We start from the raw sequence: 26,633 nt of genomic DNA, 5'->3' as shown, positions 1-26,633 counted from the left end.
TCTTCCTCTCTAGAAGCCATTTAAATCCAAACGCCTTATATTATGAATCAAATACTTAAATAATATTGTATTATATTTATCTAATTTTTATTTTAATTTAAACTAGGATATTCAGACCCATCAAAGATTCTTTTAATCAAAATTGCTCGTGGGTCAACCATTTTTCATTAGCACAATGAAAATAATGAATGCATGAATTTTAATGTGACATTTAATTTAAGAATTGCTAGGCTCGTTGATCTATTCTGCAATCATTTTTAAATTAGTGTTTAGTATTCAAATCGTAGTCAAAACTATTTAAATTAATTAGATAGTGGATCAAGAAATGTTGTTCTCCCTAATATTGACCAATAACTATGCATCATATCCAAAATACAAAGTTGTTTGAACATAATAATGTGCAAAATATTCAAAAGACACGATTAAAGCCAATTGAATAAACTCTTTGCTGAATTTTAATGAATACGTTACAGCTGTGTGTTATTACACTCCCATTACATACTCGGTGAGTCTTGTATGTTGAAGGTAAAAAAAAAAAATTTGCTAAGCCTTCCGCGGACAAGACAAAAGGTCTTCACAGTCAAAAAAAACTCTGTTGATGTATTGCTGAAGGTTATATGTTATCCGAACTATGAATCCAGATGAGGTGTGTGGTGGTGTAATCGTGTTTGTAATTGCCTCTGATTATTTTCTAACTCTTGAAAGAAATTAATATGGTTTCTGACCAGTGATGAAAAAATCATGAATGTACAGTATCTTTAAAGAAATCTCCAAAATCATCTTCTCCTTTGCCACCAATCTGGAATTTTCAACCTCCGGCTTCTATGTACAGCAAGCTGAACCGCAGGAAGCTTATACTTTACCTGTCTCCATATCATGTCTACTGCATCTTCCTTTTCCGGTGGGTACTGAAACTCGAAGTGATGGGAGATGTTCTTAAGCAGTTTCCACATTTTAATCCATCTCTCCTTTGGAATTTGGCGGAGTTGATCAACCATGTATCCCGGTTGAATGGCCTCATTTATAGAGAAGAAAACTGAGAATTGGCTGTAATCAATTTCATCCTCATAAGGAAGCTCAATTTGATCGCTCACAATGACTGGAACACAATGGCTTACTATAGCATCAAACAACCGGCAAGAAGATGGAGTGTCTCCTGCAGGATGCAGACAGAACTTTGATGATCGCATCCCTTCAGTTGACTGGTACATCAGAAGAAAAGAAATAAATGAGTGAGCAAGGTAAATAACGGCAGGAAAATTATGGTAGAAAACTAATTTGGATAAACAACACCACTGATTAGGCTCTCATACTCCATGAAAACAGAGCACATCTTTCTGGTCTGAAGACAGAAGTATCTTTATAAATGGAAACACTAAATAATAACAGTACATATTCAGTGTCCTCTGTAAACTTCAGAGGGAAGTAGAAAGTTTAACATTACATAAAATGCTACAAAATCTGGCACCTGGTCATAATTCGGTAAAAAATTTGTTGCAACATCAAACCATGCTGTAAAATGCATTATAACATAATTCATAAAACTAAGTAGCATGCTAGATTCTGGATATTGTAATTGCAAGTCTCTGTGTCCATGGAAATGGATGATCGAAATCTAGCAATAAATTTGAACAGAAAAGAACTGCAACAGTGAAGAAAAGTAATCTTGGTATCTCTTAATGTTTGGATGAGTATGAATCCTTGAACCCAGAACGGGATGAAAAAATACACACTCACAAACACATATATCATAAAAACTCGGTCGATGGCATTATCAATTTTGACCATCCTCACTACATACCGCTTTTATTGTTTCTGTTGTAGGTTTGCTTCGCTCAAAATGAACATCACCATAACCAGCTAATATCTTTTCCAGTTTAGCACGAACTTTGCCTTCCTGCAACAATCATTAGCAATCATTTTGCCACCTGAACATAGGTTTAGAATGAGGTAACCATCTGTAAAAGCACAAAACGTACATCTTTCCTGACTGTATTCCCACGGAAGAAAAGAAGTGTCGTACGAGATTCAAATGGATCTGGAAGTTCATCATCTGTAAAAGAATCAACAACATGTACATATGGGGCCACCACATCTTTTCTCAGAGTTGACATAGATTTTGGGTAGCGGCCAAAGTCTGCAACTATGAGAATAGATGCATTCAACTGTTGTCGGAGAAATCTGAAAGCATTCGGATGAGTCATCGGAATCACATGGTCTCTGCCTCCAGACTTCTGCCAGTACTTGGATTTATACAACATTTCTATCACATCAACCTGAAATCACACCCACAAGTACTCAACATTGATAATGATACTGAAGTTCAAAACAACATATGCTCAACAGAACACAGACAACGCAAAAACGCATATCAAAGAACTAGATACACAAAGGCCTCTAAATCATCATTAACCACACAAAAATTAAATTTCTCAAGCTAGTAACCGCACTCATTACTGAAAATTTCGCCACAATCACGTCACCGGAATTCACGAATTCTGTAAATTAAGCTAAAATGAATGCAATATTATAGACTATCATCAAAAGCACCTGCAATTGGCGATCTATCTCCGTCTCTGGATCTGTCATAGTATGCCCATGTGTATTGAAGCTCAAGGAAGAAAAAAAGGGCACGAAGAAGGCATCTGCCTTCTCCGGATCTAGAACCCTGACCGCTTCTCTCTCCTCTCCACCGCCTTCATACAAAAGAGAAGCCATTAACCAATATTCGACGCTATGCTGCTTCCTCACGCCCGAGTTCTTGGGCCACCGCGGGAAATTCTCTGCCGTGACAGGCGGATTGTCATCATCATTGCGGTGATCCATCATCCCGACGTTGAATCTCCGAGGAAGATTGTACATGTAAACCTTAAGAGGCGGGCCGTGTGAACAGACGGAGGGTGCAACCGCCGGAGACTGTTGCAGGATGGGGAAGAAATATGATCTGATATCGATGGTCCCGATGAAGATAGAGTAAGAGAAAAGCAGAAGAAAGATGAATACCATAGAAAGAATCAGTTTTCCGTACATTTTGGCAGATCTCTTGCCGTGGCCGTTGCCGTTGCGGTTACCGTTGTCGTTTTGGCTGCGACAGGCAACTGTTTATTCAGTTATTTTAAGGAGACAGCAGGGAACTAACTGCTAACTTTTGCTACATGGGCTTAATGTACTGAAATAATAATAAAATAATTTTATATTTTATTGGAGATATTTTATTTTATAATTCAACATTTTGAGTTAGTTTTAATAAAATTTGAAAAGGACTTAAGTTTAATATCCTCCAAATCTATAAAATAATAAAAGAGTTATTTTTTATTTATAAAAAAGTTATTTTCAATTTTAGAATTACATTTATTTAAATTATTAAAGTAATTTTTACGATACACCACATACTTAGTCTAGCGATAAGTGCATCTGAGTGAGAGAACTCAAATTCTACCCTCAATTCCTAATTTTTATTTAAAAAAAATTCTACAATAATATTAGCCTGATTTTTAAATTTATTTTAATAATTATGAGTAGCATTATTTATTTAATTAAATGATTTAAAATTCATTTTGAAGTTTTAAGTACATTTAGTATAAACTTATTGTGATATCGAGTTTTTTTTAACTCATATTATTATAAAAGATATATATATATAATTAATGGGTTTCAATTAATTTAGGCTAAGAAACTTTTTTCATACATCCAATTAAGATTTTCAATTTTAAAAGAAAGAGTTTCGATTTAGATTTATGTTGAAGAACATTACAAATAGAGTAATAAGATTCATACTAAATTTTAAAACCAATATAAAATATGATTCTCTAATTAACTCATAAATAATCATATTAGCTTGTTTAGATGTTGAAGATAAGGTCCAATTAAATCTTTGAGAGAATATAATTTTACGGTTATCAATAAATTATTTAAAATCATACTAGTCATTTTTTAATGAAAAAAATGTATCGGTGATACTTTTGGCATCAAACTTTCACATTGTATGGCTGATTGTTTAGCCAAAAAGAGTTTCTCACGGAGCTAATGCATCTACCATTTGTAGAGCATATAACTCACTCTCTGCATTTCTAAACTGCTGCAAAGGAAATTTGCCCTTGATTTTTCATGTATTCCAGTATCAACATTATAATTTAATTTTTTCTTTGGGGTTTAATCAATTTTTGCACATCATGTTATCGGTGCATCTACTAACTGCTCTCATTTTTTATCATTCTGATAAAATCTCAAAATCCGATTGTATAATGTCTCTAGACGAAGAAAAATTATCATTTCATAGCATATTATTTCTTTTATTCTATATAGACCATAAGATAATACAAATTTTCTCCATTCCAACTGAGTTCATGAAATTAAGAAGATAGTTAAAATAACCGTTACAAGTAGTACATCTATAATAATTGCCACATTAGCCAAGATAATCGGTGCAAGTAACACATCTATAAATTTAAACTAAACTCTTGTCAATAATCAAGCACAAAAGAGCAATTAAAGGAAATATAGGCATCATCTTCAAAAGCAAGGCATATGATACACTCTTTAGAAATCTTCATTCCTTTTTCTTTTGATGTTATTTTTGATAGGTAGAATATCTTATAGGAATCTCCAACGGAAAATTTTGACCTTCAATTGAACACGAAACTTTCATAGGTTTCTCTAGTAACCAAACACCATATTTTGTGAGATGGAGGAATCATGTCTCCTAACTATTTGATATCTAGACCTAGTGAAACGCAAAATAAGATGGTCCTCCATGTGAAAGCGGCTAACTGGAATGCTATAAATCTGCCTTACATCACAAGGTGCCAATAACTCATTAAGCTGAATATTCCAACCAAATGCTACTACTATTCATAAGCCCACTTACAATAAATTCTTCCGATCATACAGTTAAGGAAATATTAATATTAAATTAATTTTCATCAGCCAGCCAAGGGTCTCCCCTGACGTTAATTTTTTTTATCATCACCCAACTCTCCAACACACACCCAATTTTAGCAAGTCTTTGACTTGCGAAATATTGCTTTAAATAAAATTTGGTTTCGAACTCTTCTCCGCTTTAACAAAATTCCAATGGGGAAAGTATTTAACTTTGAGATAAAAAATTAAAAGTATTTAGTTTTAAAAAATTGAGATAAAAAAGAGTTAGAATTTGAAAGAATTCTCCATTCATGCTTGCTAAACATTGCTAAATTAAAACAACAAAAGTTTTTGAAGCCCATTTCTCTATAATTTTTGTCCACGCACAATCGGTTCTAAAACAACCAATGAACACATTTCCTACTTTGAGCCCCTAATTCCCACAAAAGAGAATTCAATCATCTTCTAAATCTTCTCGCACATAGCGAAAGACAACAAAAACACACTCGTGCAGTAAATCGAAATGGCATGTGCTACCGATTTGAGGAGGATCTCTTCTCCTATCTTAACTAAGAGCAATAATTTCCATTCAGAAATTCATTTTCAGGTTCTCTCTTTTAAAAAGGTGAAAACAACCTTCACTAATGATCGAACATAAACCTAAATATTTTTTATGTTTTATAGGCATTGTGACATTCAGAATATTAAAATTCATATTTCTGGTGATGACCGATACACTAAATAAAAAGAAAATACTCTATTGTTAGAAATTTATTATTTTGCCTGAAGTCGTCTCATAGATGCTTGGGATGTATTTGATTATTTTACATTCTCTCTCTTTAACTTTGAAAAAGAAAAAACCATCATCCACTAATAAAAAAAAAAAAGAAAAAAAACCTGATCTTCTGTCTACATATATTAATTTTCTACGGGAGAAAGATGAGAACCAAACTCATCATCGTTTAAAAAAATAAAGTATTAGATTTTAATAATACAAAGTATTATTACATCTATCCATCTATATTTATATAAAAATTCACATAAAAATAATTAATATATATATATAAATACCTGAATTTAAACATAAATGTCTAATATAATTATTAAATTTAGTTTGTATAAATTAAATTTAAATTGGCGCATTATTAAATTTAAAGTATTTCAATAATAAGCTAAGAATATTAGTTGATAGTAATTTTATAATTGTTAAGGTCGACAGTGGCCATGAAATGCGACGTTGTTTTGTAGGTAATAATTGATATTATGTAATGAAATTTTAATGATTAATTTTCAGTATTTTTGTGTAATGAAAATAGAGAACTCAATTGTTGTTCGGTTTATCCTTGAACCATAGTCCATGGTCCAAAATTTTCAGATCCAAGCCCATGAATGGCGACAGGAGACCCCGATGCTGCTGCTGAGTGGCTTAAACCCTTGTAAAGTTGGAATATTGCAAAACCCTTCTCTGATTCAGTCGTCAGCAGCTGTAGGGGTTTTGTGATCAATCTAGAATGGCTCTTTTTAGAAGATTACAAGCAGTTCGTTCTCTTTATCGAACGTTAGAGATTCAAGACTATTCGTATCTGTAAGTACTATTATTTCTTGTTGCTTTGTTTGGTTTCTGATAAAATGCCTGAAGGAGGAATAGAGGTCTAGAATGCTAAACTTGGGAGAGAAAAACCCTCTTGGCTTTTTGACTGGTAAAGTTGTGAGTAGGTTTCCTGATTGAGGGTGCGTTTAGTTGCTGAGAAAATCTCGGAGAGAAAAAAAAAAGTTTCAATTTTGAATCTAAAGTATTTCACTTTTTTTTTCCCGGGGAGAATTCTCAATTGTTATGTGGCGCATGAAAACTATGAGGATAATTTTTCTTCTTCAATGTATTAGCGAAGCGAAACGAAACGGAACTCTGTGGTGGTCAATTTCTCATAATGAACAATGAGCTTATCCCATCCATTCTCCTACCCCAGGAGAAAAAAGAAAAGAGAAAATTTCGTTTATTATTAATTTGGACCCAAAATGACTAAGTTTCAAGCTTTATTCCCTTGCATTTACTAGTTTTTCTTTGGACCAACATGGATTTTGTTTTTCCCAATTATATTTCTGAAATTGGAGTTGATTTATTGTGCAAGTGGAGGTAGTTTTATATATTGTTTTCCTTCAGGGTTGGGAGATCAAGAAGCTATAGTCACTTTTCAAATGGTATATTGTTTATCTTCGCATTGTCTAATGTTATCATTATTATTATTATTTTTATCTAACTTATAATGGCGGATTTCATTGATCACATTTTTTTTCTTTAACTAGGAATTTCATTTTGTCCACTTAGGGGCCAGAATACTCTTCCTTGGACTCATGGAAAGACCACCCTTCATTCTTCAATGGTAAGTTTCTGGGACATAAACTTTGGTTTAATTGACAAAATTTATCTGGTATATCTAGGTTTCAACATAGAATCCTATTTAAGATGTTTGTTAAATCCACTAGGCCTTCCTAACAAACTAATAGTTTTGGCTTCCTGTTCTTGTTCATAAAAGCATACTGGTGCGACTTAATTTCAGGCCATGGAATTGTCAATTTTCTTTAACAGCAAGAGGTTGGTGACAACAGAGGCAAGAGCTCCCCCACAAGCACGTCAAATGGTGTGTTATCTACTGTAGCTCCTTTTTTTGTTGGTTTGTAAAGTGGTTGCTTCCTGTTTGTTTCAATGCACTCAGTATATGTTCCAGATAGGCAATTGTTTAGATGCAGAGAAAAAAGTTAAGGAATCTAAAAGAGTTTGGAAGAGGTTATGTTTGATATGTGAAAGCTAATAACTAACTTGTAGCCACTGCAGGATTTTCAGTACAACAGGCATTAGCTTGACAATTTCAGATCACACATTTGTGTGTAACAATAGCTGAGTTTGTCTTGCACTCATTTTGACTGAAAGAATACTGAAATAGAATTGTTATTCTAAACTTTGCAACATAATGTTCCAAGGGTTTACTGGATTAGCTGTAAATGTTTTTACATTCCAGGATTTTCACATGCTCTTATAGTCATCTCACTGTTTATCAAAGTTCAACTCAAGCATCTGTAATTTTTATCTTATGACTAAGTTGTACCATGAATTTTTTTGTTTGAGTAAAATTTAGAACTCTTACTTCTGTGTGCCAGATAAACAAATGTAAAACAAAAGGACCATTGATAACATTTATAACCATACTGCAAGCATAGGTTTTGAACATTTTTACTGATGCAAATGAATGATGGTGATGGAACTTTGAATTTTTGGGTTTCACATATTGCCCTCTTACATCTTCATGTGCATGACTGCTATTTGATTCAGTTATATGACTTTTGGCTAATCACTGATCACTTTAAAATGTTGAGAATTTGTTTCATTATCATACTTTTAAATAAGGTCATGGGTCTACTCAATTATGTTATGACTTTCTTGGCTATGTTGCTATAGATTGAAAAAATAACTATCTAATGTCATTATATAATGCTTTGTGCAGGGGGCTCTTAAAGTGTCCATTTCAAGTCCTGGATTCATTTATGAACCTTATGCACCTCGTGAATCAATCCCTTTTTGGCGAAGGTTAGTTACATGTTATGTTAGTTTTAATTCTTCTGGGCTTTTATCTTTTGCTAGTTCTTACTTCAAAATAGAACTTATATGAATGATTCAATGGCAATTTTTAGTTTGTTACTTCAAGTCACTTATGCTATTTGAGTTCTTGTTGACTACTAGTCTATTCTTGAACAAAAAGTGGTCAATATATCTTGTCAAAATGGAATTTGGCAACATGCTCTATCAGCTTAATTAGTTCTCAAAGGAAATCTTTCATATTCTTTCCACTATTCTAGTGTGCTTTTGCAGTTTTTAGTCTATGTAGAGCAGGTTTATTAGGATGTCCAGTGCATAGAGAGATTTCAGCTGATTTCTGAATTCTTATAACAAATACAGATTCATTTGCATTTTACTTTGTGCAAGACAATGAGTTTCCTTTCTATGGTTGCAGGTTTTCTGCAGAAGTTTTTCCATATTGACTTGTATTTTTATGTGGTGGCCATTATTCTGCTGCTTTATTATTGATCCAAATTTTTTGCTTTGCCCTACAGTTGCAAATACACTAGAAAAAGCTATTATCCTCATAAATCACTTGTAGTGCTTGTTTTCAGCCATCAATACAAACTTTTTTATTTTCTTCATATTAGGTGGTTCACAAAAAGTGGTTGGAGACGAACAAAAGAAGATATCATTCTAGAGGTTACATTCTTGCTTACACCTTCAACAAATACACTTATTGATTGGATCTTTAAGCTACTCAGTGTATTTCTTTCCTAGACTGCTATAGCTAGCATCTTATTGAAGAAAATTAATAGCATGTGGCATACCCAACCACCCATCCCCCCCCCCCCCCCCCCCTTCCCTCCTTCTCCAGACAAACACACAAAAAAAAGAATATCTACTCTTTTAATTTTTCTGATTAGCCAGATATGAAATTGTGATTTTCCTACCATTTCGTTACATGCTTGCACCTTTCCTGTGACAAAGCCTTATGCAGTTGTTTCATGTAGCCCACTATCTTTTGTTAATGCAAATCACAATTTTCTGTTCACATTTTGCAGATGAAAAGTGCTTATGCCATTTCTAAGTTAAGAAAATCTGGATACTCAAAACATGAGTTCTACAAAAAGGCTATTGACTTGTACAAGGAGGTGTCTCTCTATTTCTTGCTTAAGATTTAACTATATCAAGACTTTATTATTGTTCATCTGGGTTCAATGACATGTTTGTTTGCCCTCCTTGTTCCCTTTCTATTCTTCCAGACAAACACTCTACTGGCAAATGGTGACAAAAATTCATTAAGGAAAATAGTTACAGAAAAGATGTACTCTGTATGTGCTTGTTGCCTTTCCCTGTTTTCTTGGTGCCACTTTTCTTCAATTTATGTATCTGTTCACAGCATCATCTATGCTGCTTTTTTCCTTATGCAATATTCATATATCTTTGAAAAATATGCATTATGTCTTGAGTAATTTTGTTAATTATCTTATTGACAGGAACTCAAGAATGAAATTAAGCATAGAGAGTCCATGTGGAATAAAGTTTATTGGGAAATGATTGAGCCGGTGGTTAAGATACGAACATTGCGAGCTCGATTGGCAAGTTTCCACATTTTTTATCAATGCTACTGTATAAATACTTAATAGTTGAATTTTGAAGAGATAACTAATGCATTCTTTGGAATTTTTCTTTATGTAGAAACAGATAGAGTTATGCATATATGAATATCCTTGAAATTTTAAAGGTAACTTCATTTTATTCACATCAAATCACTTAGCTTGCCTTTTTTTGGTATATGATTTCAGATTGGTGTTGATCGAAAAGACCTCAACAAAGTTTTCATACAGCTAACACTTGAGCTTCTGACAAAGCAGGTATAATTATCCTGTCTGTATATTCTTCTTTCTTTTTCCTCTTCTTGTACATCTTTATTTCTGTTGCCTTACATGTGCATAAATCGGCTATGTTTCAGCCCAATTTTCTCTTGGGTTTGGCTCCTCAAAATACCATTTCCTGCAATATTATTACTTTCTTGTTTGGGGAATGTAGTTTTAGAATATTGTCAAAAGTTTATTTCATCCAATGGTGGGACCATTATTGGCTGTTGAAGGTAGTTTAGCTCCATGGCAATAGAATGACCGACTGAACTGTTGAAGACAAGAGTATATGGCCGCATATATTACTAATTTGCATATTCACTCAGATAGTGGCCATATAAATAGCATTTTGAAACAACATTTTACAGAGAATTTCCATGTTGTACAGAACTGAAGGTTTGATTCTTTGGATTCTAGCAAATATCTGCATATTCATTTGCTTTTGCTCACAAACTTACCCAGTGACAGCTTGGTTAACCTAATGTATTGCTTATTCCTTGCAGAAGTTTGAAGCTTATGATTCAAAAGGCATTACTGTTGCTGGAGATAAAACAAAGGAGGTGAGGATAATTGTTTTAGTTATCCTTTCAGAGTTGTGCCACTTATTTGTAATCATCCTATATTTGTATTTTCTGCCTTCTTTTATGGATTGCAATTGATACTGGCATTAATTGGCAGCTTGTTCACCCATCTGTCTTGAACCCTAAAACAAATGCACTGCCATTTCTCCGCAGGCAGCACCACATATCCCCAAATTGCCCATCTATCCTATCCATCACCACTAGCTCCTTTACACCCAAAAGCCGTAGCCTAAGCTCATTTGCTGATAGGCCTACTGCTGCCTATTATGATAATCTTGTCAATGCTGCTGGTGATGAACGAGACTTCAATACACTTCGCTACCTCCTCAACAAGCGTGTGAGAGACAGCTGCTTCAACACCACTAACACCTTTAGATTCATCACCAACACTGAAAACTCTCTCTCAGTCTTAGATGATCTCACTGAAACTCTAGCCCGCCTTGACAGTGGCGTCCCTCGTACAAGTGCATACAATGCACTTATTGCGCGTCTTTGCAAACTAGGTCGGATTAAGGAATCACTGCACATTGTGGATATCATGGCACGTGGGCAATATGGCTTAAGTGCATGTAGCTTTCACCCTATACTGAGAGCTCTCACGAAGAAGAAGAAGATGGAGGTTGCCTGGAAAGTAATAGAGAAGATGAGGGCAGTTGGTGTTTTGCCTGACCTGACGGCTTTCAATTATTTGTTGACAGCATATTGTTATAATGGCAATTCAGTGCCTGCAATTAAGGTAATGAAGAAGATTGAAGAGGAGGGGCTGGGTGCTGACGCAAGAACTTATGATGCACTGGTGTTGGGCGCATGTAGGGCAGGGAAAGTGGAGGGAGCTCTTGTTTTGCTGAGGAGGATGGAGAATGATGGACTGCATATATTATATTCTACATATATGCATGTAATCAATGCATTGTTGAAGTTGGGATACTATGAACAGGCAGTGAAGTTTGTGATGATTTATGGAGGGAGGGATGCAGTATTAGATACAGAGATTTTTGGGATATTGGCTAGTAAGTTGATTAAGTTGGAGAGGTTGGAGGAAGCTACAATAGTTTTGGAGGAAATGGAGAGAAGACATTTGGTAATGGGTGATAAATTGAGGGATTGCTATAACTTGAAAGTTAAGAATGTCAAATTGTGTTAGCTGTTGTTTATAGAGGACCAGCATTTTCTGAAGTTGCCTAGGTAGGGATTCAGCTTATATTTTTATGGGCATACAAGGCACTCCCTTTACAGAGCTTTAGACACAATTTCAGTGCAATTTCACTTGTTTTTCCTGGTAGTCAAGGTAATTGCTGTCAGTAGTGGGTGCAGAATAGTTGCTCGAAGACATGTTATTCTATACCCAAGGAAATGACTTACAGATCAAAATCAATAGAATGGGATTATTGGTTTGGCATTTGTCAGTTAGAAGCTTACCCTTGTAGGTATGAGGTGTTCTAATTTAGAAAATCATTTAGTTTTGTTTCAAGAGTTTCAAGGTTGAATTTTATTCACACATGGGATGGAAGGGGTTAAATAAGGGGCAAAGGACTCTTATTGTGAATTATCCTGAAATGTGTCTTCCTTTTTGTACACAGAACTGAAAACACTGGTGTTAAATATCCTTTTTGTCTTGTGTTCCTTTAATTACGAAACTATAGAGTACTCATGAAATATTGTAGTTTGTTATTGTTTGAATAAAGTTTGGTATGATATGCACTATAGTTTTATGTTCTGACGCTTGTATATTTATCGAAATTCAGCGTTCCTGTTCAATATTGGGCTTTTTTACCTCCTCTCCCAACTTGTTTGTTGCCCTAAATAATTTCAGGTTCTTGTCCGTGATATCTGGGTATTCGAGAAATCCCTTTTTCATCCTGGAGCTTACTGGCGTCTTTGTGGGCGGATTTCAGTTTAAGCTAGCAACCTATGATCCAACACTTTCAACCATATTGAAGACGATAACGATTCTTACCCCATTTTGCAAGCTGAAGAGGATCATAGCTTATCTGTTCATCATGTTCTTTTCCTTAGTTGCATATTGAACTTCAAAGGAATAAAATTGCTTTTCCTCATGTGAGTTTCTTCCTTTGAGACTGCCCATTATTCGTGTTGATATCTTGGAGAAAACTAATCCTGACGGTATCACAACCCCCTTTCAGCATGAAATTATAAGATTGTGATTCAAGCAGGCCCAAAAGATGTACAATTGAATTCGATAATAATTGTTGCCCTGTGGACATGAAACATACTGAAGCATTATATTTTTGCAAATCTTACAAACCATCCATCTCTGTATCCATCCCTATTGTTAGGTTCTTTTTTCATACAAAATATGATTACAGAAGCATGCTTCCAAGCTTTCTTTTATTGCTAGATATGATAAAAGCTAGTTGGGTTGTTTTTCTCGAGTCCCATTTTCAATTGTTCAAATATACACTCAACCATCTGATCTTACAGGCGCCTTTTGCTTTAAGCAGAAATATAATTGACAGTGACCTTTGTTTTGGTTTTATAAACATTTACTTGCAAAAGGAAAAGAGCCATTTTCACGTAATGGTAATATGCCTCTACTTGCAAGAAAAGCATCTCGATAACTCTCTATTTGTCAAAATCCCCTCTCCATTCTTTTCTTGCAACTTCTGAAACCACATTCAAGTGTTGTGTGGTCTAATAAATGGATCAAAGAGAGCACCAGCTTCAAACCCTTGGAATTTGCAACAGGCTCTACAATTTCATCATGCGAGCCCTAACAACTCAGGCCTTAAAGACTGTCACATTAGGCCATCCTGTGCAAAAAAATTTACTCAAAGCAAACGATGGAGCTGCCTGTGAGAGTGATCAATTGGCAAACCAAAGGGTTCCAGAACAAACACCATGTGAAAATGTAGAGCAAGCATATAATGTAAATGATTCAGACCCTTTTGTTCCCCTTAGCTCTCCTAGCAATGGTTTCAAGCAATATGGCAGGAAGCTGCTCGAAGTTGAAGAGAATGATGCTAAAATCAATGAAGAGAAAATTGATTCTTATGTCAGTCCAGGAGAGAGACCAGAACAGGAAGCACCATTGCCTTCACTTGAAGCAATACCTCCAAAGAAAGCTGTTGGCACAAATGACAGAGTACAGGAGATAGAAACAAATAAGAAAGATGACAAGGAAGAAATCAGAAGAAAATTTGATTTCATTTGAGGAAGAAGAAGAAGGGCTACTGTTGCTTTCATGCAACAGGCTAAGCTTCTTGTTGCTTTATGTTCTATGCTGAAGTTATTAAACAGCAAATTGTTCTTAAATTTCAGAAAATTAAAAAAAAAAATGTTATATTTCTTTAAGAATTGAGAGTTTCTTATCTGCTCTAATAATTTTTAATTGACTGACTTGAGGCAATAATCTCAGGCATCAAAATGGGTTATTTTTATACTTATATTATTTGGTGGTTTTGAAGTTCTAGGGGAAATAATTTTTATATATAATTTAACTTAGTCAACAATATATCAACATAAAACATATTAAATACAAATATTATTAATTTTTCTTTTTGAAAAAAGAACTAGTATAAAGTTCCCTCTTTTTATAGAAAATATTTTTTAGTGTTCAGATTATAAAAACAATTAATTAACAAAAAATATTTTTTAAAAAAATAAAAATTTAACAATTTTATTACACCATTGAATCTTTTATATATGAATTTTATTAACATATTTTTAAATTTTTAATATTTTAATCAAACAATAAAAAATCTTTTCGTGATTATTCACCAAATGCACCAAGTACAAAAACTGAGCTGGGTACAATCAGTAACCAAGCAAAGCTCATCAGGGTCAATACAGCCTGCCGAGGACACTAAGGAACTCACAAACAAATCAACGAGGTGTTTTGCTTCTAATCCTCCAATGCCAGAATCCAATTCATAATTTTTTTCTATAGTCAGCCGCAATGAGATCCTTATAACTTCCTTGTGGTCACCAAGAAAAAGGTCAAAATGGGTGCTGCCCATTCCTCTTCTCTCTGCCTCTCTTCTCCTACCACTACTAAAATCACTCATTGCTGCCCTTTTCATCACATACCGAAACCGAGTTCAAACTCTTCTTCCATTCCCATCATTCAGTTTCATCTGCAGAAACCCACTAGCAATTTTATTTCGCAACACCATTATTCACCTTGTTCTCCTTGTGCATCTTCAAAGATCGTGCCTTTGAGGTGCGCAAGAGTCGGGTTGATGGAGACCCAAGAAGGAAGTGGTTCAAAACCCGTAATTGATATTCAAGGCATCGACGAAGAATTGGTTGAAAAGATAATCTACGATGCGCTTCTTTGGAGTTCTCTCCATGGCCTTGTCGTTGGGGACAAAAGTGTACAGGTCTGTGCATAAGGATTCTGGTTTTTTTTTTTTTCTTTATTTTTCTAAGAAATCCCACTTAATTCAGAAAAATATTTTTCGTTTTGAATGAAATCCATACTCAAAAAGACGCCTAAGATGCTTGATGGGTTTTGTCTTTGTACTGTGATTACATGATGGGTTAAGTAGTTTGTTTATTGTGGATTTATATTCTTAAAGCTATTTTGTGTTCTTCATTGTTGTTAATGATAGTGGTGGAGATAGTTATCAAGCGAGAAAGATTGCTTTTAATTTTGCCTTTTCTATTGATAACTAAAACCAAAAACTTTACTATTATATTCTTTCAATTACTTGCATGAACTTAATTTCATCATGATATATGAAACACGAGATAGTAATAATGGGATTATTTACTTCATAGAGATCAGGAAAAGTACCCGGTGTGGGGATGGTACATGCTCCATTTGCCTTGCTGCCAGTGGCATTCCCAGAAAATCACTGGAAGTTAGCATGTGAGGTTGCGCCCATATTCAACGAACTCATTGATCGTGTGAGTTTGGATGGAAATTTTCTGCAGGACTCGTTATCCAGGTACCATTTTATCCTAGATGTCTACATGATTATGCGTCGTTTTGATAGTATATGTGCAAGTTATGCAACCTTCTATGATATTATTCCTTGGATGATCGCCTGCTACTTGTTTTTTCAGCACCTCAATCAGATCCATTTGTTATTTGCCAATTATTTAGTAGCTTTTGGAATGGCTGTCAGTAGCACATCATTCCTTCTGACAAATGTTTGTGTTCAGAGCTGGAACCACCATGAAAGATGACTACATGCATTAGAATGTTATTCATGTGCAATTGTGAGAGTTCTTTCAGAAAGTTGTGGATAGTGAAACTAAAAGTTATAAAGATTAAACGGAAATTGATAGTACCTTCACATGCTCTTTTACTTGTTCTTAGCTTTACTTTTTTTTTTTTACTATTCAAGTTCCTTGAAGCTTGACCAGGTTAGTATCAGAATTACTTATGCATTTTTGTCCAGCCTAAACAGAGCCACAGAGCAGTTTCAACAAATTCCCTTTATATTCATTGTTGTTCTTGTTCTTTGTCCAGCTCCATCTTTTTGAGATCTGTTTGCCCCTTTATTCTTATTCTCAATATTCTCTTTATATGGTTATGTAAATTGATATCTCCTCTATTCTTAACACTGCAGAACAAAGAAAGTAGATGTTTTCACATCAAGACTTTTAGATATTCATTCCAAGATGCTAGAAATGAACAAAATAGAGGTAATTGTGTCTCAATTTGCCATTTTGGACCCATTTTTACTTATTATATTATATTATATTTGGTTCATTCAAATAATAGTTTTTCTTTTTAGTTAATGGGAACTTGCTGATTCATTTATCTGGAAAAAAGCTAATGTTGTTGCATGCTAATACAGGAAATACGATTGGGTTTACATCGCTCTGATTACATGCTTGATGAACAAACTAAATTACTCCTCCAAATAGAGCTAAATACAATTTCAGCTTCATTTCCTGGCCTCAGTTGTCTTGTCAGTGAGCTTCACAGGTTAAGAAAAACTTATTATGAACTTTGTAGTCTTATGCTTTCTTCTTACTCGTATCTGTCTCACTAAAATTTGCATAAGATACATTATTTATCAAGGATATTGTAAATGTTCAAATAAAAGCTACATAGTCCACATGTATAAATAAGCAGTGCAGGTTAAGGAGAGTTAGGATGCTACTTTTATGTTTCCTTGTTCTTTGGAGTTGCAAAGTTTACTGTCGTAGGATCAATCGTAAATACAACGCTTAACGGAGTCACAGTTCAAAGTTTATGGATCTAGTAATTACTTGAAGATTTTGAAGACCTAGGTTGTAATTTTGTTCCATGTATTAAAATTATTGTTGTATTATGTAATGTATCACCAACATTGGGCAAAAGACAGTTATAACCCTAGCTTTTCATATCTACAGGAGCTTGCTTAAGCATTATGGTGAACGCCTTGGATTAGATTTCAAAAGAATACCAAGCAACACTACTGTTGATCGGTTTGCTGAAGCTCTGGCCAAAGCTTGGACCGAGTATAATAACCCTAGGTTAAGTCTGACTATGGCTCCTTCATTTCTTTTCTCCCGCTGCTCTTACTGTGTTCATGTAGGTTGATAATCCTTGATACACTTGTGCAGAGCTGCAGTTATGGTTGTTGTTCAGCCTGAGGAGCACAACATGTATGACCAACATTGGCTTTTTGCTCCGTTGAAGGAAAAATATCCTTTTCATGTGAAAATTAGGCTTTTGTTGTAGATCTAGTATATTTTCTGAGGTGTGATCACAGATGGTCATAAGACCAGTTTTTTCATGCATTACAATGTTAAGAAAGCTGATAAATTTCTTACAAATTTCTGAATGAACTGGTTGTTGAAACATGAACTTTTTCTGAAATCTCATTCCAGATATTTATACTAGTCAGAAGCTTATCCACCAGTTCTCTCAATATTTTCTTCCTTAGCTTCATCGCACACACGATGTAACAGCTATTCGGAAAACATTGGCAGAAATTGATAAAGAAGGGGAACTTCTACCAGATGGAACGCTACTTGTGTATGTTATTTCTGCCTTGGGAATTTAGTATCTCCTCTCTAGATTTGTGGTTTTATTTTGTCTTTTTCAACTTTGTTGTATGAAAGATACACACTTGCAGAAATGGACAAGCAGTTGCAGTGGTTTATTTTAGATCTGGGTATGCACCAACTGATTATCCTTCAGAAGCAGTATGTGTTTGTTACTATTTCTTTGCTTTCCTATGCCTTACAATCTCATTTCTTTCCTTTCTGCTCCAAGAAATGGATTTTTTCCCCTTTTCTCAAGCTACAGTGCCAGAACATTTTTGGTGGGTAAGGGGACATAAGCTTTGATGCAAGGGAAAATGCAAGCAAACATAACTAAATAGACTGGACATTATCCTTAGTCTAGCCATCTCATTTCAGATTTTTCCAGTTACTTTTACTTCCTGACATCATTTGATTGGTTATTTCAAATTAATTTAGACTGCAGGACTCTAAAATTTTGTTCCTAGTTTCTCAGTGGTTATGATGCGTTTGTGCTTTGAGTGTGATCTACCTTTTGGGTGTTCTATTGCTTCACTCATGTTTATTTGTAGGAATGGAGAGCTAGGCTACTCATGGAGAAGTCATCGGCCATCAAGTGTCCATCCATATCTTACCATCTGGCAGGCACCAAGAAGATTCAACAAGAGCTTGCAAAGCCTAATGTTCTTGAGAGGTAATGAATTTTTCATGTACACTTCCGCGGCTCATATTATTGTGGATTTGGTTCTTGGTCCTTTGAAATGATCCAAAATTAAAGAATTTAGAGGATCTAATATGAATAGTTTCTTACAGATTTCTTGAGAATAAGGATGATATCGCCAAGTTGCAAAAATGCTTTGCTGGCTTGTGGAGTTTGGATGACTCAGATATTGTCAAAAAAGCCATTGAGAGACCTGAGTTGTTTGTGATGAAGCCCCAAAGAGAAGGCGGAGGTCTCTTGTCTCTAAAATTCATTTGGATATTCCCCTTGCCAGGATTGTTACTTTGTGGTGTCGGTGTATACTAACAAGGAGTCCTACATTCAGGGAACAATATATATGGGGACGATGTGAAGGAAAACCTTCGAAGGTTGCAGAGGGAACGAACTGAAGAAAATGCTGCTTACATCCTTATGCAACGTATTTTTCCAATTGTTTCCCCAGTGTTTTTGGTGCGCAATGGCATTTGTCATAAAGATCATGCAGTATCAGAACTAGGAGTATATGGCGCTTACTTGAGGTACAAGACTTGTGCACTAAAAGATGTCAATTAAGCTGCATATCTAGTGAAAAGTTGGTCAGTTGCTAATAAGGGTTCAAAAAATGTTATATACATGACCAGTATCATGTTTAACAAATTTGACATTGATGTTCTTGTATCACAACAAGCAGGAACAAGGATAAAGTTATTGTAAATGAGCAAAGCGGATACTTGATGCGGACAAAGGTCTCATCATCGAATGAAGGTGGAGTTGCAGCTGGATTTGCAGTCTTGGATAGCATGTACTTGATTTGATGGAGCAAATGCTTTATAATTGACTCACATGTGTTACAGTTCTGCAGCACACAAATTTGATATAAAGGGGTTTTTCCTTGGCACTTCTTGAGAGGAAATATTGACATGGAGGACTGACCTTTTGTTTTTATTGTTTCATTGACAATGCAAAGTAATTGTAATGATTTTTCAATACTCCTGCTTTCAAGCATTTCTTGTTGGGACTGTATTGCCAAATAAAATTTGAAAAACTTGCTCTAATTCACATCATTGCTATAAAAGGCATGACAGAAAGGAATTTTCAAGTTCAAAAGAAGTCTCAAGTATGAGAAGTATAAAGTTGCTTCTATGCTCAAATTATTGTTGGCTTGTAAGAAATCAAAGAAGCGGAGCACATAATAACAAGTACAAGCAGCATATATGAATGATATGAAACAGATACTTATATGCAAATTAACAAACTTACCATTTTAGAAAGGTAACAGCTGATTCTTCAGAACAATCAGAGTCACAAGGACATGGAGCTTGAGCATTTGATTTCTCCCTCGGTTACAGCTGGGGCTTCACGATGGAGCCACCAACGCCAAGCTATCCTCACAGCGCCATTACTGCACAGCCCATCCACCCGCTTACTCAGTGTGCTGGGGAACTGTTATTCGGAAGAGGAAACGAAAACCAAAGATGACAGTTAAACGGTTAACCGGTTACTGTTTCATACAGACGGGAAGCAGCCAATAATTAAATTTCCCTTTATATGGCAGTGAGAGCAGAGGCAAATTTGGTGCAATTTATCTTTTTAATTTTGCTTTTAACTTGATTAGAAATTTTAATAGTATACCTCTTCAAATTTGGTTGATCAGATTCATTATCATTGCTTTTTTTTTTTTTTTTTCTGACCAATAAACTTTAGCTACTAGAATCATGTTAGAACTTAGAAGCTGTAAAATTTCCAGTTCCATTTGATTCTTTTTTCCCTTTTAAAACACAAACATCTAAGAATAGACCATGTTATTCAAAAAAATAAACCGAATGATAAGTCTGATGCAGATAACAGGAGCATTAAATAAAACAGACAGCATTAATAAGAGAATAACATAAACCAAATGGCATAACTATTTGCTTGTGTTTACACTTTGCAGAGAACAGCCAAAAAAATAAATTTAGCAGTAGATGTTTCCTATAAATAATCTTGAACAGTAGCCTCTATTTGCGTAGATTAGAACTATGTTTTCCATGTATTTGTTAATTATGTATCAACTAAACACAAGACGATCAGCAGAATTGGTACAGATTGAATCAAAGAATTTCCCATCTAATTTCTGGGTAGCCTATTCACATGTACTTCAAGAATCGTCCACTTCTTCATCATTTTCTTTATCCGGATCTGTCTTTAGATGATCAAAAAATGCATCGAAGTACCAGGGACAGTTTCCATTCCAATCACCCTTGTTTGCATGGATTCTCCACTTCTGATCAGCAATCATTTCAGGGGACATTCCCCATTCTTGCATTTCTTCGTCTGTGTGATGAATTGCTAAGCTGTAGTCCCCACCATCTCCCAACTCCATCACTCGAAACTCACAATTCTCAAGATTACTTAGGTGCTCAAATTGTTCAACTGTCCACTTGAACCACTTCATGAGGAATACACGACAAGTTAATCCATGCGATACAATCGTGAGATTGAGGTCATGTGAAGGCTCCTGGTGAAGCCTGTTCATATCTATATCCCTCCAGAGAGATTCAAGAAAACCTGCAGAAGAAGACATCTAACTTGAATCATTCATTCTATTATAGAACTTCCATTCATTGTTAGACATTGGGGTGAAAGTCAAATGGGTCTCTGAATTATCACCAATAGTCAAATAGATCCAAAATTAACTATTTAACCAAATTAGAAGCAAAATTTTTTTTTTCTTGGTCTATTAGTCCAATAGCTTGACAAGCAATGAGATTTATACTTGGTAATTTTTTTTTCTAACAAAGTTTAGATGCCAAAAAGACTGTTCGAAAATTTATTAGTCACAGCCATGGATGACAATCATTTCATCATGAGCACAATCAGCCTCACAACAGCAAGTGGGCATGGTAATCACCTGGTTGATAGCTTCAAAGAAGGAGGTCTAGTGCAAAAACAGCTTGATTCATTTGACAAGTTACTCGAAAAAGAATAGGAAATTGTTCTCAAGTTGGCTGATGTTGAGATTTTTCTTGAGAGCCAGCACAACATCAGCCACCATTCCGATTTTTGTTAGGTACTGTAAATTTTCATTTCAAAGAAGAGGATTTTGGGAGCTGTACTATGTTTTTTTATGGAAGCGAGACAGGAAGGTTTTAGATTACATGATGCTTTGCTTTTCAGGCATGTTGAAAGAAAAACTGGAAATCTGAAAAGACTTGATCAGGGCAAGTTTGGTTTCTGAATGGCATTTGGGGTTTGATTGATTTTGATTACAAGTCTTAGAAGCCCTAAAATTTGATGGATTTGGTCTACTCCATTTTTTATTTCTATGATCCTGAAATTTTGTTACAACTTACAATTGAAAGAAGTAGAAAATAAATATCATTACTAATATTCTATTCACCATTTCCAAACCATTAGGCTAAGTTGGCTATAAAATAAAAGTTGTGTTTTTTGACCATGTACTTTATTCATCTACTAGACATTCGCCAGCACGCTGTGTGGGTCTTTATTTTTTTTAGATTATAATTATCTAAAATTATGTGACATCAATTTATTTTTTTTTGTATTTTTATTATTTATATTTATTGATTCCACACAATTACTAACATATGAAAAGAGAAAAATATTGCAGTATTAGATAGAATTGGCTTGATTATGAGGAAATTATCTAATTCATGATGCACTTTAGTTTAATATTGAAAATCTTTTATATAATTTTCACTGTGGAATTATTATTGCTTATAAGATGCATAAACAAAATGATTGAACATACACATAAGAAATTTTGTCCTGTGAATAGATAAGATAGATGAACATGCACACAACATGTTAAATTCTTCATTTTCTTTACTATTATTACTTGTTGTATTAAATTTAAGAAATCAAACAGTGGTAATAATAAAACTGATGGATTTTATATAAAATATATGTTGCTTAATTATAATAATAAAAATATAGCTTAAAGACAACAATATAAAGCATTATTAACATGTTGTGTTATGTATTAGAAAGCTAAAAATCACATATTAATTAAAATTAATAATGAGATCAAACAATTGTACTTAATATGTACAGTTAATTATTAGTAATGTTAAAAAATAAAATATATTAAAAAAAGTTCAAGTGAACCACTTAGAATACTCTCATGGTTAGGGAGAACTATTGATACTATGATACAACCGTATAGAACAAAACTAACACCATACTTCCAAGGATATTAGGAAAAAAGAATTTAACACCCTGCTAAATGTTAGGATGAAATAGGAACAATATATAGCTGGATGTTCTTGCATATATATACGCATTTTGGCTTAATGATTACGGAGGGAAGAGAAATATTAAACTGAAGGGAAATGAAAAGTAAAAGAAAATCATACTAAATCAGTAGTAGAAAAATGGCCATTGAAAAGGAGATGGATAATCTATTTCTTTATATGAGATGCCACTCGGCTAAAAGATATCTTCCCACTTGACAACATTGTGTTAACAAATTGTAAAGCATGTCAAAGTTGATAAATTGGTAAAGAACTAATATAAAGGAAGGAGACATAAATGAGGCACGAATAGAAAATTATATGGCAATATGAGTGGGCACAATAAGTATAGGACCGATTTATCATATAGAGTAAGATATACATAGGAGTTTCTAAGGATAACCTTATCCTAATAAATGCAAAAGCTATCTAATAAATTTCCTTTGGTATTCTTCTATTTATAAGATAATTGCCTTTTGATTATCTTTGAAGCTGAAGTAAGGTAATGAGAAAGACAAAACAAAAGGAGCCATAACTAAAAATGCAAAAGTTACCTCATAAAATTCCTATCGGTTAAATTCTTCTATTTATTATAGATTTGCCTTTTGATTATTCATCAAAACCGAAGCAAAGGAATGTGAAAAAACAGTAAAAGAGGGAGCATAATTACAATTGAACCAGATGGATGATGGAGAGAGATGGAAACCTATGAGCTTAGATGCCACTTGACACAAGAGTAGGATAAACACTTTGGCAATATTTTGTGAATCTATTTCTAAGCTCAGTTTTATAGTATTTATATAGATAGATATAGAAATGCTGTGATGAGATTAGAAAAGCAAGCAAGAGAAACCATCAGCTAATATCAGAGATCCAGGCCAGAAACAATTCAATTGCATACAGAATCTTTAAAATGTATTTTCTTGTCTAAAATCAAAAAGTGAAAGCCTTTTTTCTACTAGACTCACAAAATTCTCTATCCATTTTCAAATTCTTTACACTAGCATTAAACACACCTCTTTCTATTACCATCTTTGGCATAAAAATAACCAGCTGCAAAAATAGCCCATGTTGCTCTGACCAACGGGGCTGATTGATTTAGCATTTTTAAAGAGACAATCAAGCTCAATTCAGGATGTTCAACACAAGATTGTGTCGCTTTTGCATTTTAAATATAACAGGAAAGAGGTAAAACAAAAACAGTTCAGCTTAAAACTCAGGCTCTGAGTTCTCTTTTTCTCCTGATCCTATGATTTTCTATAATCAAATGCATATGTTAGATAAAGACAGAAATAAAATAAAGAAGAAGACAGGACACCCATGACCAAATTAATCAACTAAACGACAAGAACAAGGGCAAAAACGTACTTGAAACACGATCGAAAACGTCAGCAGCAGATTCTCCTTCAGGGAACCGATAAAAGAACCTGCCAAACCTCTCTCTGGTCTCTTTAATCACTTTCATCCTGTCCTCGATCTGAAAATTCCCAAAATCTTGCTCCCTGATCCTACACTCCTCTCTAACCCCAATAATCCTCTCCCTCTCAAAAGACCGTCCGATCTCCCGGAGCGTGGACAGGGTACGCTGGTAGGGAGAGACGTAGAAATAGACACGCCAGTTGGTAGTGCAGGTGCCGTGATTGGATAGTAGATTGTGCAAGTGAGACCCAGCGATACGGGCCTGGGAAAGACCCAATGAGGTTAATGGGATTTTGTAGTCAGGGGTGGTGGTGTAAGCGGCGGTGTCTATGTTGCCCTCAGACTCACCATGGCGGATGAGGATAATCCGCTTGGGAAGGAACTTGAGGTGGTGGTGGTGGTGGTGGCAAGTGGCCATGTTTGGGCAGTGGCAGCAATGGTGGTGGTGGTGCTGCTGCTGCTGTACCGTTTCTTGATCGGAATGTATGGTTTTCTTGATTCTTGATTTGAAGATTATGAATATATTTCCTTCTTTTTCTAGAAATAAAAAAATTAGAAAAGAATTCAGTTAAGAATGTCTGTGCGTATGAGGGGATTCTTATTAAATAAATTTTTTTTGTGTACTTTTTTATTGGATCTTAACACCTTATATTAAAAAATATGGTCATTAAAAGTTTAAATTTTTTGTTGCATATTTTATTCTATTCCTTTAAGAAATAGAATAAAATAATAAAATAATTTAATGAACAAATTTTAATTTAGCCCTAAATATTATTGTTATTAATAAATTATTTTTTATATTTTTAAAAATTTATTAAAAAATATTTTTTTTAATCAATAAAATAATTTTTCTATTTATTTCTATCATTAAAAAATATATTAAAAAGGAAATTACCTCTCTTCTTTTCTCTTCCTCATTCTTTATTGATTATTCCTTTTTTTTCTTTGATTTTTTTTTCAATTTTTTTTTTAATCTTCTTTAAGACGAGAAGATTTTTTTTTTCTATTTTTTTTCTTCTTCTTCATTCTCCTCTTCTTTTCTTTTTTCTTTTTCTCCTTCGTCATTATTTTCTTTTTTTTTTTATAAAAAAAAAACAATGAAAGACTATTTCATTAATAAAAAGAGATATAAAAATATTATAATAGATATAATAAAAAATAAAAATATTTTAATAAATTTTTAAAAATATAAAAATCAACTTATTAATAATAATAATATCTAAGAATTAAATAAAAAATTTTATTTAAGAGCAAAATTAGATTTTAAAAATTTTCTCTCATTGTTCATATATTTTTAATGAAAAATATAATAGAAATATTATTTCGTTGATAGAAAAAAAAAATTAAGAATATTTTAATAAATTTTTAAAATTTATAAAAATTAATTTATTAATAATAATAATACCTAACAATTAAAATACTAATCCCCCTAATTCAATTAAGGCGCAACGACCATAAAGTGTGTGATCCATTTTATCCACTCTTAAAGCCTTCGTATACGTTTTATAATTTTTTATATTATAATAATATATAAATTAACTATTTATAATTTTATTTTATTTTTAAATTTTTTAAAAAATATTATTTAATATTTAATAAAATTTTTAAATTTTTTTAAATATTAAAAAATAAAATTTTTATTATATTTATTTTAAAAATATTAAATTTTATTTAATATTAAAAATATTTTAAATACTGGTTTAAAAATTAAAAATTAATAAGAAATCATATTGAAAATAATTAAATAAAGTTATAATAATTGATTTATATGATTTCAACACATTAAAAAAAATTCACAGAAATTATGGAAGGAAAAGAGTGTTTTTTTTTTTTTGTTTTTTTTTTTTTAAATGTCTTTCTCCAAAACCCACGCCCACCAACATGATGACAGAATAAAATACAAAAAGTAAAAGAATCGTTGGCGGAGGCGTGTGGGTAGGGCTGCGTTTACGCCACCAGAGAAGGGTTGTTTGAAGAGATAACTCAATAGAATATGCCAAGCTGGTGCTGACACTTGAAATTCTAATCGTCAATCATTCAACCAAAACACATTTCAATTCAATCCTTCCAAGCAACAAAATCACCATCTCATCTCCGCATCTTCCAATCTTTCTTGCACTTTCTTTTTTCCTTTTCTTCTACAAATTGGCAATATCAAAAGAGAGAAGTGAGAAGATTCAGCTTGAGGATGAGAATTCACAGAGCATATGGGTATATCAACCGTAACCCAGAGGAAGCATGAACAGCTTGTCTGGTTTGCTAAAGAGCCCAACCCAGCTTCCAATAGAGTAATGTGCTAATGGCCAATTTCCATTAAAAAACAAAAAAAAAAAAAAAAAATCAAAGACAAAATTGGAGACGCGGGGAATCGAACCCCGTGCCTCTCGCATGCGAAGCGAGCGCTCTACCATATGAGCTACGTCCCCAACGCTGTTAATTTCTATTTAATTTATTTTTTCTTAAAAATTGTAACAACATTATACA

The 26,633-nt window shown here is 33.8% G+C and overlaps 5 protein-coding genes and 1 non-coding gene across 11 annotated transcripts; 3 read left to right on the top strand and 3 right to left on the bottom strand.

Moving 5' to 3' along the window:
- Positions 1-422: 422 nt before the first annotated feature.
- LOC110622752 (probable arabinosyltransferase ARAD1) lies at positions 423-3,133 on the bottom strand. The gene is made up of 4 exons (XM_021767372.1): positions 2,551-3,133; positions 1,980-2,276; positions 1,802-1,897; positions 423-1,202 (listed from the first exon to the last, which is right to left on the bottom strand). Exons 1-4 carry the CDS (start codon positions 3,028-3,030, stop codon positions 777-779), a joined length of 1,299 nt encoding a protein of 432 aa, XP_021623064.1. The 5' UTR covers positions 3,031-3,133; the 3' UTR covers positions 423-776.
- Positions 3,134-6,192: 3,059 nt separating this feature from the next.
- LOC110623159 (pentatricopeptide repeat-containing protein At3g56030, mitochondrial-like) lies at positions 6,193-12,591 on the top strand. 5 transcript variants are annotated; one of them, XM_043960089.1, is made up of 13 exons: positions 6,197-6,445; positions 7,022-7,059; positions 7,165-7,241; positions 7,419-7,499; positions 8,361-8,443; positions 9,064-9,115; positions 9,478-9,567; positions 9,679-9,747; positions 9,913-10,014; positions 10,222-10,290; positions 10,797-10,853; positions 10,972-12,063; positions 12,302-12,591. In XM_043960089.1, the coding sequence occupies exons 1-12, from the start codon at positions 6,372-6,374 to the stop codon at positions 12,016-12,018; spliced, it is 1,839 nt and encodes a 612-aa protein (XP_043816024.1). In that variant the 5' UTR covers positions 6,197-6,371; the 3' UTR covers positions 12,019-12,063; positions 12,302-12,591. The 5 variants fall into 5 exon arrangements, with proteins under 5 accessions (XP_043816027.1, XP_043816026.1, XP_043816025.1 ...); XM_043960092.1 differs by having other exon boundaries at positions 6,193-6,445; positions 7,187-7,241; positions 7,395-7,499; positions 10,972-12,591; XM_043960091.1 differs by having other exon boundaries at positions 6,193-6,445; positions 7,395-7,499; positions 10,972-12,591.
- Positions 12,592-12,987: 396 nt separating this feature from the next.
- On the top strand, positions 12,988-14,312 carry LOC122724592. Its single transcript, XM_043960093.1, has one exon. It carries the CDS (start codon positions 13,534-13,536, stop codon positions 14,044-14,046), a length of 513 nt encoding a protein of 170 aa, XP_043816028.1. The 5' UTR covers positions 12,988-13,533; the 3' UTR covers positions 14,047-14,312.
- Positions 14,313-14,649: 337 nt separating this feature from the next.
- Positions 14,650-19,553, top strand: LOC110622968 (glutathione synthetase, chloroplastic). 2 transcript variants are annotated; one of them, XM_021767738.2, is made up of 12 exons: positions 14,651-15,214; positions 15,615-15,784; positions 16,412-16,487; positions 16,643-16,773; positions 17,184-17,306; positions 17,397-17,477; positions 17,731-17,811; positions 17,912-17,981; positions 18,371-18,492; positions 18,612-18,751; positions 18,845-19,037; positions 19,190-19,553. In XM_021767738.2, the coding sequence occupies exons 1-12, from the start codon at positions 14,837-14,839 to the stop codon at positions 19,311-19,313; spliced, it is 1,689 nt and encodes a 562-aa protein (XP_021623430.1). In that variant the 5' UTR covers positions 14,651-14,836; the 3' UTR covers positions 19,314-19,553. The 2 variants fall into 2 exon arrangements, with proteins under 2 accessions (XP_021623432.1, XP_021623430.1); XM_021767740.1 differs by lacking the exon at positions 19,190-19,553 and having other exon boundaries at positions 14,650-15,214; positions 17,898-17,981.
- Positions 19,554-20,356: 803 nt separating this feature from the next.
- LOC110622484 (phosphoglycerate mutase-like protein AT74) lies at positions 20,357-24,625 on the bottom strand. Its single transcript, XM_021766992.2, has 2 exons — positions 24,099-24,625; positions 20,357-21,045 (listed from the first exon to the last, which is right to left on the bottom strand). The coding sequence occupies exons 1-2, from the start codon at positions 24,565-24,567 to the stop codon at positions 20,636-20,638; spliced, it is 879 nt and encodes a 292-aa protein (XP_021622684.1). The 5' UTR covers positions 24,568-24,625; the 3' UTR covers positions 20,357-20,635.
- A 1,877-nt stretch (positions 24,626-26,502) lies between these two features.
- Positions 26,503-26,575, bottom strand: TRNAA-CGC. Its single transcript has one exon. It is a non-coding gene; the product is annotated as a tRNA-Ala (tRNA).
- Between the last annotated feature and the right edge of the window lie 58 nt (positions 26,576-26,633).

This window comes from Manihot esculenta, chromosome 9 (genome assembly GCF_001659605.2).
Source record: "Manihot esculenta cultivar AM560-2 chromosome 9, M.esculenta_v8, whole genome shotgun sequence".
Lineage (NCBI taxonomy): Eukaryota > Viridiplantae > Streptophyta > Magnoliopsida > Malpighiales > Euphorbiaceae > Manihot > Manihot esculenta.
Note: the sequence above shows the minus strand (reverse complement) of the source record. Positions and strands in the feature narration are given on the sequence as shown.